Raw genomic sequence first — 13723 nt, 5'->3', positions numbered from 1 at the left:
TTATTCTTGTTCTATCAGGTCAAGATCTCATCAAACCGATGTTAACCATAGGGGTATGACCATGGAGTTGATGGTGTGTCTAGCTTTTGGCAGGTTCACTATCCAACGTAAAATTAGCATAGGTTGTTTTTCAAATGGAAAGTGAACTAAAAAGTTACTTCGATATGTCCATAATAAAAAATTATTAGACATAATTAGAGAGAATAAACTATGCTCCAAGTTCACTTTTTGAATGTGGAGTTAGGTCTTAATAACTATGATAAAAGTACAATCATACTTTGATAAACTTCCTGCCTGCATCAGACAACCAGGTGAAGAGAAAACAAAAATAGCAGCCACACCTTTTTACCTGACCTGCCGTCTCCGAGAGTAGCTCGGCACAAGGCGTTTTGAGGCGTCACTCAGTCACTCAGTGATCTCTACACCTGGATGGTATATGTAGACAGTGTGATACAATACTTCATCTTCTCCTGGCATTGTGGATACCAAGGTAAGTTTGATAACTTGGCTCAAAGGAGGAACTATTTATTATAATTGAAGTAATGACAACGTTTCGACTGGTTATGTATAACTGTTACTCTAAATAAGAGCATTGTGAGTAATCATAAAAATCATACGGAATCTTGTACTATTTCTTATGTTAATTTGTCATTTTATTTGAGTATTCTTTGATTAATGATGACTTTGCCATATTATGATATAGTTTAATAAGTGACCAGAGATATTTTTGTGACAAGGCTAAGGAATAGGAAGTTAATGAGGCATGAGTCCTAGTTAATGATTGGTAGAATTTTAGACTATGATATGAGTTTTATGTGATAACATGGTTGTATGGTTTGGTCTTGTCCAAGACATTGTTTGAGACATTGCTGAACATGCACTTGGCGTATTCACAGGGTAGCACAAGTATACTTTGTTCCAAAAGAGGGGCGATATTATAAAATACTTGTAAAAAAGAAAAACTGGACAATACACTTCGGGAACATTGCAGACGGATCACACATAGTAACTCCCAATAAAGCACTCAAGAGCAAATCTAGAAATATACAAAAGTACATTAACTTAAGCCTTATTCTAAAATGGATTAAATAAATGTTTTCCTCATCAATCTACACACAATACCTCATGCCATCTCACAATACTCCCATGCCTCAGCTGGTTTGACTGGTTTCTGTGCCTCAGCAGAAGCGATCGTCCCGCTCCTGGTCCTCAGGATCGACCAGCAAGAGCCGTGCGTTAGGGAGGGGGTACTGACACATCTACTCCTGCTCCTCTTCTCTGGCGCTCGTTGTCGTCCGGTTTACACATTATTACACACACCTGTCACCATCATTACGCACACCTGCGCCTCAAATCAAATCAAATGTTATTTGTCACATACACATGGTTAGCAGATGTTAATGCAAGTGTAGTGAAATGCTTGTGCTTCTAGTTCCGACCATGCAGTAATATCTAACAAGTAATCTAACAATTTCACAACAACTACCTTATACTCACAGAAGTGTAAAGGAATGAATAAGAATATGTACATAAAAATATATGGATGAGCGATGGCCGAACAACATAGGCAAGGTGCAGTAGATGGTATAGCGTACAGTATAGACATATGAGATGAGTAATGTAGGGTATGTAAACATTATATAAAGTGGCATTGTTTAAAGTGGCAAGTGATACATTTATTACATCCAATTTTTCATTATTAAAGTGGCTAGAGATGAGTCCGTATGTTGGCAGCCACTCAATGTTAGGGATGGCTGTTTAACAGTCTGATGGCCTTGAGATAGAAGCTGTTTTTCAGTCTCTCGGTCCCAGCTTTGATGCACCTGTACTGACCTCACCTTCTGGATGATAGCGGGGTGAACAGGCAGTGGCTCGGGTGGTTGTTGTCCTTGATGATCTTTTTGGCCTTCGGGTGACATCGGGTGGTGTAGGTGTCCTGGAGGGCAGGGAGTTTGCCCCCGGTGATGCGTTGTGCAGACCTCACTACCCTCTGGAGAGCCTTACGGTTGTGGGCGGAGCAGTTGCCGTACCAGGTGGTGATACAGCCCGACAGGATGCTCTCGATTGTGCATCTGTAAAAGTTTGTGAGTGTTTTTGGTGACAAGCCGAATTTCTTCAGCCTCCTGAAGTTGAAGAGGCGCTGCTGTGCCTTCTTCACCACGCTGTTTGTGTGGGTGGACCATTTCAGTTTGTCCGTGATGTGTACGCCGAGGAACTTAAAACTTCTCCACTACTGTCTCCACTACTGTCTGGTCGACGTGGATAGGGGACTGCTCCCTCTGCTGTTTCCTGAAGTCCACGATCATCTCCTTTGTTTTGTTGACATTGTGTGTGAGGTTATTTTCCTGACACCACACTCCAAGGGCCCTCACCTCCTCCCTGTAGGCCGTGTCGTCGTTGTTGGTAATTAAGCCTACCACTGTAGTGTCGTCTGCAAACTTGATGATTGAGTTGGAGGCGTGCATTGCCACGCAGTCATGGGTGAACAGGGAGTACATGAGAGGGCTGAGAGCGCACCCTTGTGGGGCCCCAGTGTTGAGGATCAGCGGGGTGAGGATGTTGTTTCCTACCCTCACCACCTAGGAGCGGCCCGTCAGGAAGTCCAGGACCCAGTTGCACAGGGCGGGGTCGAGACCCAGGGTCTCAAGCTTAATGACGAGTTTGGAGGGTACTATGGTGTTAAATGCTGAGCTGTAGTCGATGAACAGCATTCTTACATAGGTATTCCTCTTGTCCAGATGGGTTAGGGCAGTGTGCAGTGTGACTGCGATTGCGTCGTCTGTGGACCTATCTGGGAGGTAAGCAAATTGGAGTGAGTCTAGGGTGTCAGGTAGGGTGGAGGCGATATGGTCCTTGACTAGTCTCTCAAAGCACTTCATGATGACGGGAAGTGAGTGCTACGGGGCGATAGTCATTTAGCTCAGTTACCTTAGCTTTCTTGGGAACAGGAACAATGGTGGCCCTCTTGAAGCACGTTGGAACAGCAGACTGGGATAAGGATTGATTGATGTCCGTAAACACACCAGCCAGCTGGTCTGCGCATGCTCTGAAGACGCGGCTAGGGATGTCGTCTGGGCCGTCAGCCTTGCGAGGGATAACACATTTAAATGTTTTCCTCAAGTTGGCTGCAGTGAAAGAGAGCCCGCAGGTTTTGGTAGCGAGCCGTGTCGGTGGCACTGTATTGTCCTCAAAGCGAGCAAAGAAGTTGTTTAGTTTGTCTGGGAGCAAGACATCGTGGTCCGCGACGGGGCTGGTTTTCTTTTTGTAGTCCGTGATTGACTGTAGACCCTGCCACATACCTCTCGTGTCTAAGCCGTTGAATTGTGACTCTACTTTGTCTCTATACTGACGCTTAGCTTGTTTGATTGCCTTGCGGAGGGAATCGCTACACTATTTGTATTTGGTCATGTTTCCGGTCGCCTTGCCCTGATTGAAAGCAGTGGTTCGCGCTTTCAGTTTTGCGCAAATGCTGGCATCAATCTACGGTTTCTGGTTGGGGAAGTTTAAATAGTCGCTGTGGGTACAACATCACCGACGCATTTGCTAATAAACTCGCTCACCGAATCAGCGTATTCATCAATGTTATTGTCCTATGTATTCGGAACATATCCCAGTCCACGTGATCGAAGCAATCTTGAAGCGTGGAATCCGATTGGTCGGACCAGCGTTGAACAGACCTGAGCACGGGCATTTCCTGTTTTAGTTTCTGTCTATAGGCTGGGAGCAACAAAATGGAGTCGTGGTCAGATTTTCTGAAAGGAGGGCAGGGGAGGGCTTTGTATGCGTCGCGGAAGTTAGAATGACAATGATCCAGGGTTTTGCCAGCCCGGGTCGCGCATTCGATATGCTGATAAAATATAGGGAGCCTTGTTTTCAGATTAGCCTTGTTAAAATCCCCAGTTACAATAAATGCAGCCTTAGGATATATGGTTTCCAGTTTACATAGAGTCCAATGAAGTTCTTTCAGTGCCGTTGATGTGTCTGCTTGGGGGATATACACAACTGTGATTATAATCGAAGAGAATTCTCTTGGTAGATAAGGCGGTCTGCATTTGATTGTAAGAAATTCTAGGACAGGTGAACAAAAGGACTTGAGTTCCGGTATGTTGTTATGATCACACCATGTATCATTAATCATAAGGCATGAGACTCGCCTGGACTGCATCACCTTCCTGATTACCTCCCCTATATCGGTCACTCCCTTTGGTGCTTTCCTCAGGTGTTATTGACACCGTTTCATGTCTGTACGCTTTTCGTGTTTCTTGTTTTGTACTACGGACTATTTATTATTACCTTTGCACTCCCTGTACTTGCTTCCCAACTCCCAGTGTACACATTACACTACAACTTCATTGGAGTTCACCGGTGGTAAAGTCAATTGATTGAACATGATTTGGAAAGGTACACATCTGTCTATATAATGTCCCACAGTTGACAGTGCATGTCAGAGCAAAAACCAAGCCATGAGGTCGGAGGAATTGTCCGTAGAGCTCAGAGACAGGATTGTGTCAAGGCACAGATCTGGGCAAGGGTACCAAAACATTTCTGCAGCATTGAAGGTCCCCAAAAACACAGTGGCCTCCATCATTCTTAAATTGAAAATGTTTGGAACCACCAAGACTTTTCCTGGAGCTGGCCGCCCGGTCAGTTTGACCAGGCGGCCAGCTCCAGGAGGACAACCATCTCTGCAGCACTCCACCAATCAGGCCTTTCTGGTAGAGTGGCCAGATGAAAGCCACTCCTCAGTAAAATGTACATGACAACCCACTTGGAGTTTGCCTAAAGGCACCGAAGGACTCTCAGACCATGAGAAACAAGATTCTATGGTCTGATGAAAACAAGATTGAACTCTTAGGCTGAATGTCAAGTGTCACGTCTGGTGGCAGCATCATGCTGTGGAGATGTTTTTTCAGAGGCAGGGACTGGGAGACTAGTCAGGATTTGGGGAAAGATGAACAGAGCAAAGTACAGAGAGATCCTGGATGAAAACCTGCTCCAGAGCACTCAGGAGGACAACAACCCAAAGCACACAGCCAAGACAATGCAGGAGTGGCTTCGGGACAAGTCTCTGAATGTCCTTGAGTGGCCCAGCCAGAGCCCGGACTTGAATCCGATCGAACATCTCTGGAGAGACCTGAAAATAGCTGTGCAGCAACGTTCCCCATCCAACCTGACAGAGCTTGAAAGGATCTTCAGAGAAGAATGGGAGCAACTCCCCAAATACAGGTGTGCCAAGCTTGTAGCGTCATGCCCAAGACTCTACGCTGTCATCGCTGCCAAAGGTGCTTAAAAAAGTACTGATTAAAGGGTACTTACGTAAATATGATATTTCAGTTGTTGTTTTTTTTTTATAAATTAGCAACAATTTATAAAAAGCTGTTTTTGCTTTGTCATTATGGGATATTGTGTGTAGATTGATAAAAAAAATGTTTGAATTTTAGAATAAGGCTGTAATGTAACAAAATGTGGAAAAAGTCAAGGGGTCTGAATACTTTCCGAAGGCACTGTGTATGGAGACTGTTTTGTTCCAAGAATAAGGGGTTAAAACCATGAAAAAAAAATACATTTACGATCTTTCTTATATACTTCAGAACACTTCCTTTGGGTTTTTTCGGGACTCTCTCTTCCACTTAGTGAATCTGTTATTCAACACGTTTGTATGGGCTAATAGCAGTAAGACAATTTTTTAAATATATATTTTTATATATTTTTTTATACTTCAAGAGGTCTTCTAAATCAAATTCTAAATTATATAGCTAAATGATCCTTGGTATGACCTTCTTAAAACAATTCCATATAGCGTAGTAGATTAGAGTCAGGTGTGTGTCAGCTAGTGCTGGGGCAAAATTGTGCCACCAATCATCAGGCCCCTGAGGACTGCAGTTGTCCATCCCTGGTGTACACTGTGTTTGCTGTACATACTGTATACATCGTCATACAAGATAATCAGACTGTCCTCATGAATGCTGAACTTATCAACAGCACTGAACGACACCTGATGTTAGCCTTAGTTTCACTAGTGATGCATTTTACATTCTTTGTTCCCTGGTGTATTGTCATATAAGATAGTTAATGTGCTTGCTGAAATTAATTCATATGTCACCAGCTCTAGCGCTTAACGCTAGAAAAGCCTGGCCTCCTTGGACCCCCTTTGGCCATCCTTTGAAAGTCAACATTATAACAGTCTAATGAATACATTTAATATATCCTATCATTTAATTGTGTTTATGAAGGTCTTAGATAACATTAGAATATGACAGAAAATGTATATGAAAAGGACACAATAGCATTTTCATTTGTTTATGTAACAATATGTGCAATTGAAAAAAAAACACAATTCAAGTGTTAAAATCAATTAAATAAACACTGTCACAAAGATAATTAATTTGTTAAAGACAGGTCTTAATGAGCATCATGAATTTAAGAAAATGCATTTCAAAAGAACAGAATGGCATATTTTCTATTTAAATATATTACTGTTCTTTGAGTGTTGAGTTCACGTGGGGAGTGGATGGATGGGATCACTGTAATTCAGAGTTGTTGGGTTAAATGCAGAAGACACATTTCAGTTGAGTCATTCCGTTGTAGGTATCCCCCTTTCCCATTAAGTTATATCTTCAAAAAAAGAAGATATAAAAAAAAAGTTATATCTTCAAATATATAGTAGCTCAAGGGGTCATTTTTTTTAGTTGTGTGGCAAGGATAAGTGATTTGGAATTTCATAATCTGCTCTTTCTGACACTATATAGACATCAAAACGTCTTACCAGCTTGTGATTTGTAGGACAATTTGAAAAAGTAACTTTTTGGCACACCGTTTACCTGCCTCTGTGTCAATTCCAAGCTGCAACTGTTCATTGGATTCTTCATATACAATTTAACAATTGATAATATTCTCACCCATCAGTCTATTGTCAATTTAATCTTGTCTTTAGGCTAACTCTATTATTATATGTGGGAAATTAGTTTCGATATAGATAGTTTAGTGTGAGGACAGACGCTGGGAGACGAGAAGCAAGTACAGGGAGTGAAGATTTAACCTTTCTGGCGCAGGCGTTCCGCTAGCGACCCACCTCGACAACATCCGGTGAAATTGCAGAGCGCCAAATTCAAATTACAGAAACAGAAATATTTAACATTCATGGAAATACATCATACATCAAAATAAAGCTTAACTTCTTGTTAATCCAGCCGCTGTGTCAGATTTCAAAAAGGCTTTACGGCGAAAGCACACCATGCGATTATCTGAGGACAGCGCCCGCATACAAAAGCATGAAAAACATTTTTCAACCAGGCAGGTGCGCCACGAAAGTCAGAAATAGCGATATAATAAATGCCTTACCTTTGAAGATCATCTTCTGTTGGCACTTCAAAAGGTCCTAGCTACATCACAAATGGTCCTTTTTCGATAAAGTCCTTCTTTATATCCCCAAATACTCAGTTTAGCTGGCTCGCTTCATTCAATAATCCACTGGTTTCCTTCCTTCAAAATGCATACACAATGAATCCCAAAAGTTACCAATAAACTTCTCCAAACAAGTCAAACAACGTTTATAATCAAACCTCAAGTACCCTAATACGTAAATAAACAATAAAATTTAAGACGAAGAATCGTTATTGACTTTACCGGAGATAAACAACAAAGAATAGCTCTCATCCACGCACATGGAAACAATACAGCCAAAATGGGAGCCACTTAGAAAAACTACAAATTCTAGTTCATTTTTCCAAAAACAAGCCTGAAACTCTTTCTAAAGACTGTTGACATCTAGTGGAAGCCCTAGGAACTGCAATCTGGGAGGATTTAGCCTCCTAATAAACATGACAGCCACTGGAAACAGTGGAAGGCTGAATTTGTTTTGGGGGGAATGATTTGTCCTCGGGGTTTCGCCTGCCATATCAGTTCTGTTATACTCACAGACATTATTTTAACAGTTTTAGAAACTTTAGAGTGTTTTCTATCCAAATCTGCCCAAAGAGGTTTTTAATAGATAAACGGACATGAAAAAAAACCCAAGAACAGCGTCTGGACGGGGAACAAAACAACATTAATGCAGACACAGGAAAGAAACTGAGAAAGTGACAGATATAGGGGAGGCAATCAGTAAGGTAATAGAGTCACATTAAGATTCTAATATAATAATAGAAATTCTAAAAATACATTCAATCAATCTTTCTATATAACTACTTTTTCAGCTACAACCAGTCACTACCATTATTATAATGTATTTCACATCCATAAATACTTTTCTAGTTGTTGTTGATATTCTAGAGTGGTTTTGATTGGTCTCTTTTCTCTTTCAAAGGGTCAAGGTATGTCCACTCCGGCTTCCCAGGGGTTCTACGGCCTGTTCTGATTGGCTGTTTTTTATGGCGTGCTTCATGGGAATATTCTTAATTTACTACAAACCCCAGATCAAGTTCCTTTCATGCCCTACTGACCAGGCATCCCACGAGTGGAAGGCTGGTTGTTCTCCTTGCCCTCAAGTAAGTATGGCAGGGAACCACACAGGGCAAAAAACACACCATGCCCAGACAGTCATTCAGGCTGATGATGACGGAGACACAGACACTATCATTTTGATCTGGATGTGGCCATTTGGTCAGGCCTTTGACATAGACTCTTGTGCCTACTTCAACATCAAAGGCTGTCACCTAACCGTGGATAAAAACCTTTACAGCAAGGCGCACGGTGTCATCTTCCACCATAGAGACATCCATGGAGACCTGAAGAACATGCCTCAAGAACAACGTCCATGGTTCCAGAAATGGGTGTGGTGGAATGCAGAATCACCGGCTAACACAAACAGGATCCCTGGTGTTGACCACTTGTTCAATTTGACTGCGAGTTATCGACTGGATTCTGATATCAAGATTCCATATGGGTCGCTTGTCGAGGTAACGAGTGAAGATAAAATCTTTGAGCTGCCCAAGAAGGACAAATTAGTATGCTGGGTAGTGAGCAACTGGAACCCAAACTACAAGAGGGTACAGGTGTTCAACGAGCTCAATAGACATGTCAAAGTAGAGGCCTATGGGAGACATTTTAGTAGATACCTAGAAAATGAAGACTACTCAAAGACGCTGTCGAGCTGTAAATTCTACCTGGCGTTTGAAAACTCCATCTACAAAGACTATGCTACAGAGAAGCTGTTCAACGCTATGAAGTTGGGAGCAGTGCCCGTTGTTCTAGGTCCATCCAGGGACAACTACGAGCAATTTATCCCAAGGGACTCTTTCATCCATGTGGATGACTTCTCCTCTACAGAGGAGCTGGCAAAGAAGCTTCTCTTTCTCGACCAGAATAATGAAGAATACATGAGGTACTTCAACTGGCGGGAGAACTTTAAAGTCCAGGGATGGTGGTTTGGACTTGAGCACGCCTGTCGCTCATGTGATTACATTCAAAGAAATAAAGGATACAAAACTTTTCATAATCTAAATCAATGGTTTTGGGGCTAATTGACCCATTTGTAGTGGTCAACAATGTGGCTGCGTGAAGAGTATTGTATGCTGGACAAGCATCCTAGAAATCAGAGAGTGCACGTAGGGACATGTCAAAATGCTACATTTTAGCACGATAAGTCTTTATTCGTATAAAAAAATCTGTTATTGAATTCTCCATGTGGTTTACATTAAAGGGCACTTCATTTAATATAACAGGGTTTTACAATCCAATACTGGTGCACAATTTCTACTTCAAATATTGAAGGGATGGACAAGACACTCTTTCTTGAAACAAAACAACCCTTTAGAATATTAGGAGCCCTAGTAGCTGTTGAACATGCAACAGCCACTTTTCCTGGGGTGCACACACACCATACAATACACGACAGAGAAAGGAGGGGGGAACGTGTAATATGACTTGTTACCTAATAATGTAAAATGTTACCCACATTAACATCACGTAATGTAAAATGTTACCCACATTAACATCACGTAATGTAAAATGTTACCCACATTAACATCATGTAATGTAAAATGTTAACCATATTAACATCACGTAATGTAAAATGTTACCCACATTAACATCACGTAATGTAAAATGTTACCCACATTAACATCACGTAATGTAAAATGTTACCCACATTAACATCACGTAATGTAAAATGTTACCCACATTACCATCACGTAACGTAAAATGTTACCCACATTAACATCACGTAATGTAAAATGTTACCCACATTAACATCACGTAATGTAAAATGTTACCCACATTACCATCACGTAACGTAAAATGTTACCCACATTAACATCACGTAATGTAAAATGTTGCCCACATTAACATCATGTAATGTTTTTTTAAATGTAACCTTCATTTAACTAGGCAAGTCAGTTAACCTGTTGGGGCTAGGGGGCAGTATTGATAAATTTTGAAAAAATATGTGCCCATTTTTAACTGCCTCCTACACCAACTCAGAAGCTAGGATATGCATATTATTAACACATTCGGATAGAAAACACTCTGAATTTTCTAAAACAGTTTGAATGGTGTCTGTAAGTATAACAAAACTCATATTGCAGGCAAAAACCTGTGAAAAAATAGATTAAAAAAAATGTGAATTTTGTGACTGTACTATTTAGTGTCATTGTTTTATAGATACCATAGTGAGAAAGGATTCATTTCGCAACTCCTACGGCTTCCACTAGATGTCAACGATCTTTATAAAGTTGTTTGAAGCGTCTATGATAAACAGAGAGCAAATTAGAATGCAAGGAAGTTGACATGTCGTCACTTCATTTTTTGCGCCTGCGCATAAATCTGAGAAGCGTGAGTTTGTCATAATTGTTTATCTAGACATAGGATAGGTTGTGTGAAAATATTACTGATGTTTAACGTTAAAAATGGACCAAAAGATTAATGCTAAACAACGTTTGACATGTTTGAACGAACGTAAATAGATTATTTACTAGTTTTTTTTAGCTTTTCGGCGTGATTTTACACCCCCCCACCACGTTTTGTGGGAGCATAATGAACGCTAACTACTTGGTGTTATTTGGACATAAATTATGAACTTTGTCAAAAGAAACCACATTTGTTCTGGACCTGCGATTCCTGGCAGTGCCTTCTGATGGAGATAATCAAAGGTAAGGGGATATTTACAATGTTATTATCGATATTAGATGATGCTAACTGTATAGCATAGCTTATTGTTCTTAGCATAGCACCCCGTTTATTGCAAAATGTGATTTCCCAGTAAAGTTATTTTGAGATCTGGCCATTCGGTAGCAATTACGAGATGATAATATATTATTCTTTGAATGACAATATTATAATTTACCAATGTTTTCGAATAGTAATTTTGTTATGTTCACCGGAAGCATTTCAGAGAAGAAAAAATCTGAATTTCACGCTACTGTAAAATGCTGTTTTTGGATATAAATATGAACTTGATGGAACAAAAAATGCATGTATTGTATAACATAATGTCCTAGGAGTGTCATCTGATGGAGATTGACAAAGGTTAGTGCATAATTCTAGCTGGTTTCTGCTTTTGGTGACGCCTGACCTTGAATTGAAAATGGATGTTTGTACTTTTGTGGCTATGTACTGTCCTAACATAATCTAACTTTATGCTTTTGCCGTAAAGCCTCTTTGAAAATCGAACAATGTGGTTAGATTAAGGAGATGTTTATCTTTTAAATTGTGTAAAATAGTTGATTGTTTGAGAAATTGAAATTATTAGATTTTTGATGTTTTGAATTTCCAGCCTTGTTAGCAATCCCGACTCGGGGTTCATTGCTAACCTGTAGCCCCAACAGAACAAATTCTTATTTACAATAACGGCCTACCAGGGAACAGCAGGTTAACTGCCTTGTTCAGGGGCAGAATGACAGCTTTTTACCTTGTCAGCTCAGGGATTCAACCAGCAACCTTTCGGTTACTGGCCCAATGCTCTAACCACTAGGCTACCTGCCACCCCAATGTAAAATGTTACCCACATTAATGTCATGTAATGTAAAATGTTACCCACGTTAACATCACGTAATGTAAAATGTTACCCACGTTAACATCATGTAATGTAAAATATTACCCATATTAAGATCATGTAATGTAAAATGTTAACCATATTAACATCATGTAATGTAAAATATAACCCATATTAAGATCATGTAATGTACAAATGCTGTGCATTAACATCATACCGTTTTTTTTTTAGAGAGAGAATTGAAGTTGATGTGAGAATGCAATGAATTTTAAATATTGTTCAAGATTTTTGTGGATATTTACATTTTTATTAATGTTGACCACCTCACAGCAGCCACATAATTTACACCTGCTTGATCAGTTCAGAATATGCACTCCTTTACTCCACTGCCCAAACAGAGCAATCCCTTTGCATATATTTGTTTTTGCAATGTTACCTACCAGCACAAAACAAAAGGAAACCATACAACCTTACAGCACAGACAGAAAGATAAATTGGTTGTGTACTTACTGTGCCTTTGAGTATCCTTTGAAAGGGGGAAGGGAAAAGTACAGCTGTGAGGAATTTTCCACACTGACTCTCTCGACACAGTGAAAAGAGTTGTAAGACCTTCAAGATACAGTGGGGGGAAAAAAGTATTTGATCCCCTGCTGATTTTGTACGTTTGCCCACTGACAAAGAAAGGATCAGTCTATAATTTTAATGGTAGGTTTATTTCAACAGTGAGTGACAGAATAACAACAAAAATATCCAGAAAAACGCATGTCAGAAATGTTATAAATTGATTTGCATTTTAATGAGGGAAATAAGTATTTGACCCCCTCTCAATCAGAAATATTTCTGGCTCCCAGGTGTCTTTTATACAGGTAACGAGCTGAGATTAGGAGCACACTCTTAAAGGGAGTGCTCCTAACCGCAGCTTGTTACCTGTAAAAAAAAAGACACCTGTCCACAGAAGCAATCAATCAATCAGATTCCAAACTCTCCAACATGACCAAGACCAAAGAGCTCTCCAGGGACAAGATTGTAGACCTACACAAGGCTGGAATGGGCTACAAGACCATCGCCAAGCAGCTTGGTGAGAAGGTGACAACATTTGGTGCGATTATTCGCAAATGGAAGAAACACAAAAGAACTGTCAATATCTCTCGGCCTGGGGCTCCATGCAAGATCTCACCTCGTGGAGTTGCAATGATCATGAGAACGGTGAGGAATCAGCCCAGAACTACACGGGAGGATCTTGTCAATGATCTCAAGGCAGCTGGGACCATAGTCACCAAGAAAACAATTGGTAACACACTACGCCGTGAAGGACTGAAATCCTGCACCGCCCGCAAGGTCCCCCTGCTCAAGAATACATATACATGCCCGTCTGAAGTTTGCCAATGAACATCTGAATGACTCAGAGGACAACTGGTGAAAGTGTTGTGGTCAGATGAGACCAATATGGAGCTCTTTGACATCAACTCAACTCACCGTGTTTGGAGGAGGAGGAATGCTGCCTATGACCCCAAGAACACCATCTCTACCGTCAAACATGGAGGTGGAAACATTATGCTTTGGGGGTGTTTTTCTGCTAAGGGGACAGGACAACTTCACAGCATCATTTGACGGGGCCATGTACCGTCAAATCTTGGGTGAGAACCTCCTTCCCTCAGGCATTGAAAATGGGTCGTGGATGGGTATTCCAGCTTGACAATGACCCAAAACACACGGCCAAGGCAACAAAGGAGTGGCACATTAAGGTCAGGCCAGTCTCCAGACCTTAATCCCATAGAAAATCTGTGGAGGGAG

The 13723-nt window shown here is 40.8% G+C and overlaps 1 protein-coding gene across 1 annotated transcript; it reads left to right on the top strand.

The window, feature by feature from the left end:
* Positions 1-345: 345 nt before the first annotated feature.
* LOC106576450 (4-galactosyl-N-acetylglucosaminide 3-alpha-L-fucosyltransferase 9-like) lies at positions 346-10369 on the top strand. The gene is made up of 2 exons (XM_045700012.1): positions 346-490; positions 8306-10369. Exon 2 carries the CDS (start codon positions 8370-8372, stop codon positions 9459-9461), a length of 1092 nt encoding a protein of 363 aa, XP_045555968.1. The 5' UTR covers positions 346-490; positions 8306-8369; the 3' UTR covers positions 9462-10369.
* The last annotated feature ends 3354 nt before the right edge of the window (positions 10370-13723 follow it).

The sequence above is a fragment of the Salmo salar genome, chromosome ssa17, assembly GCF_905237065.1.
Source record: "Salmo salar chromosome ssa17, Ssal_v3.1, whole genome shotgun sequence".
Taxonomy (NCBI): Eukaryota; Metazoa; Chordata; class Actinopteri; order Salmoniformes; family Salmonidae; genus Salmo; species Salmo salar.
This window is presented reverse-complemented; position numbering and strand designations above follow the sequence as displayed.

Bases quoted from the DNA above. Each gene is read 5' to 3' on its own strand.
- LOC106576450 (XM_045700012.1), top strand. From the start codon at position 8,370: ATGGCGTGCTTCATGGGAATATTCTTAATTTACTACAAACCCCAGATC.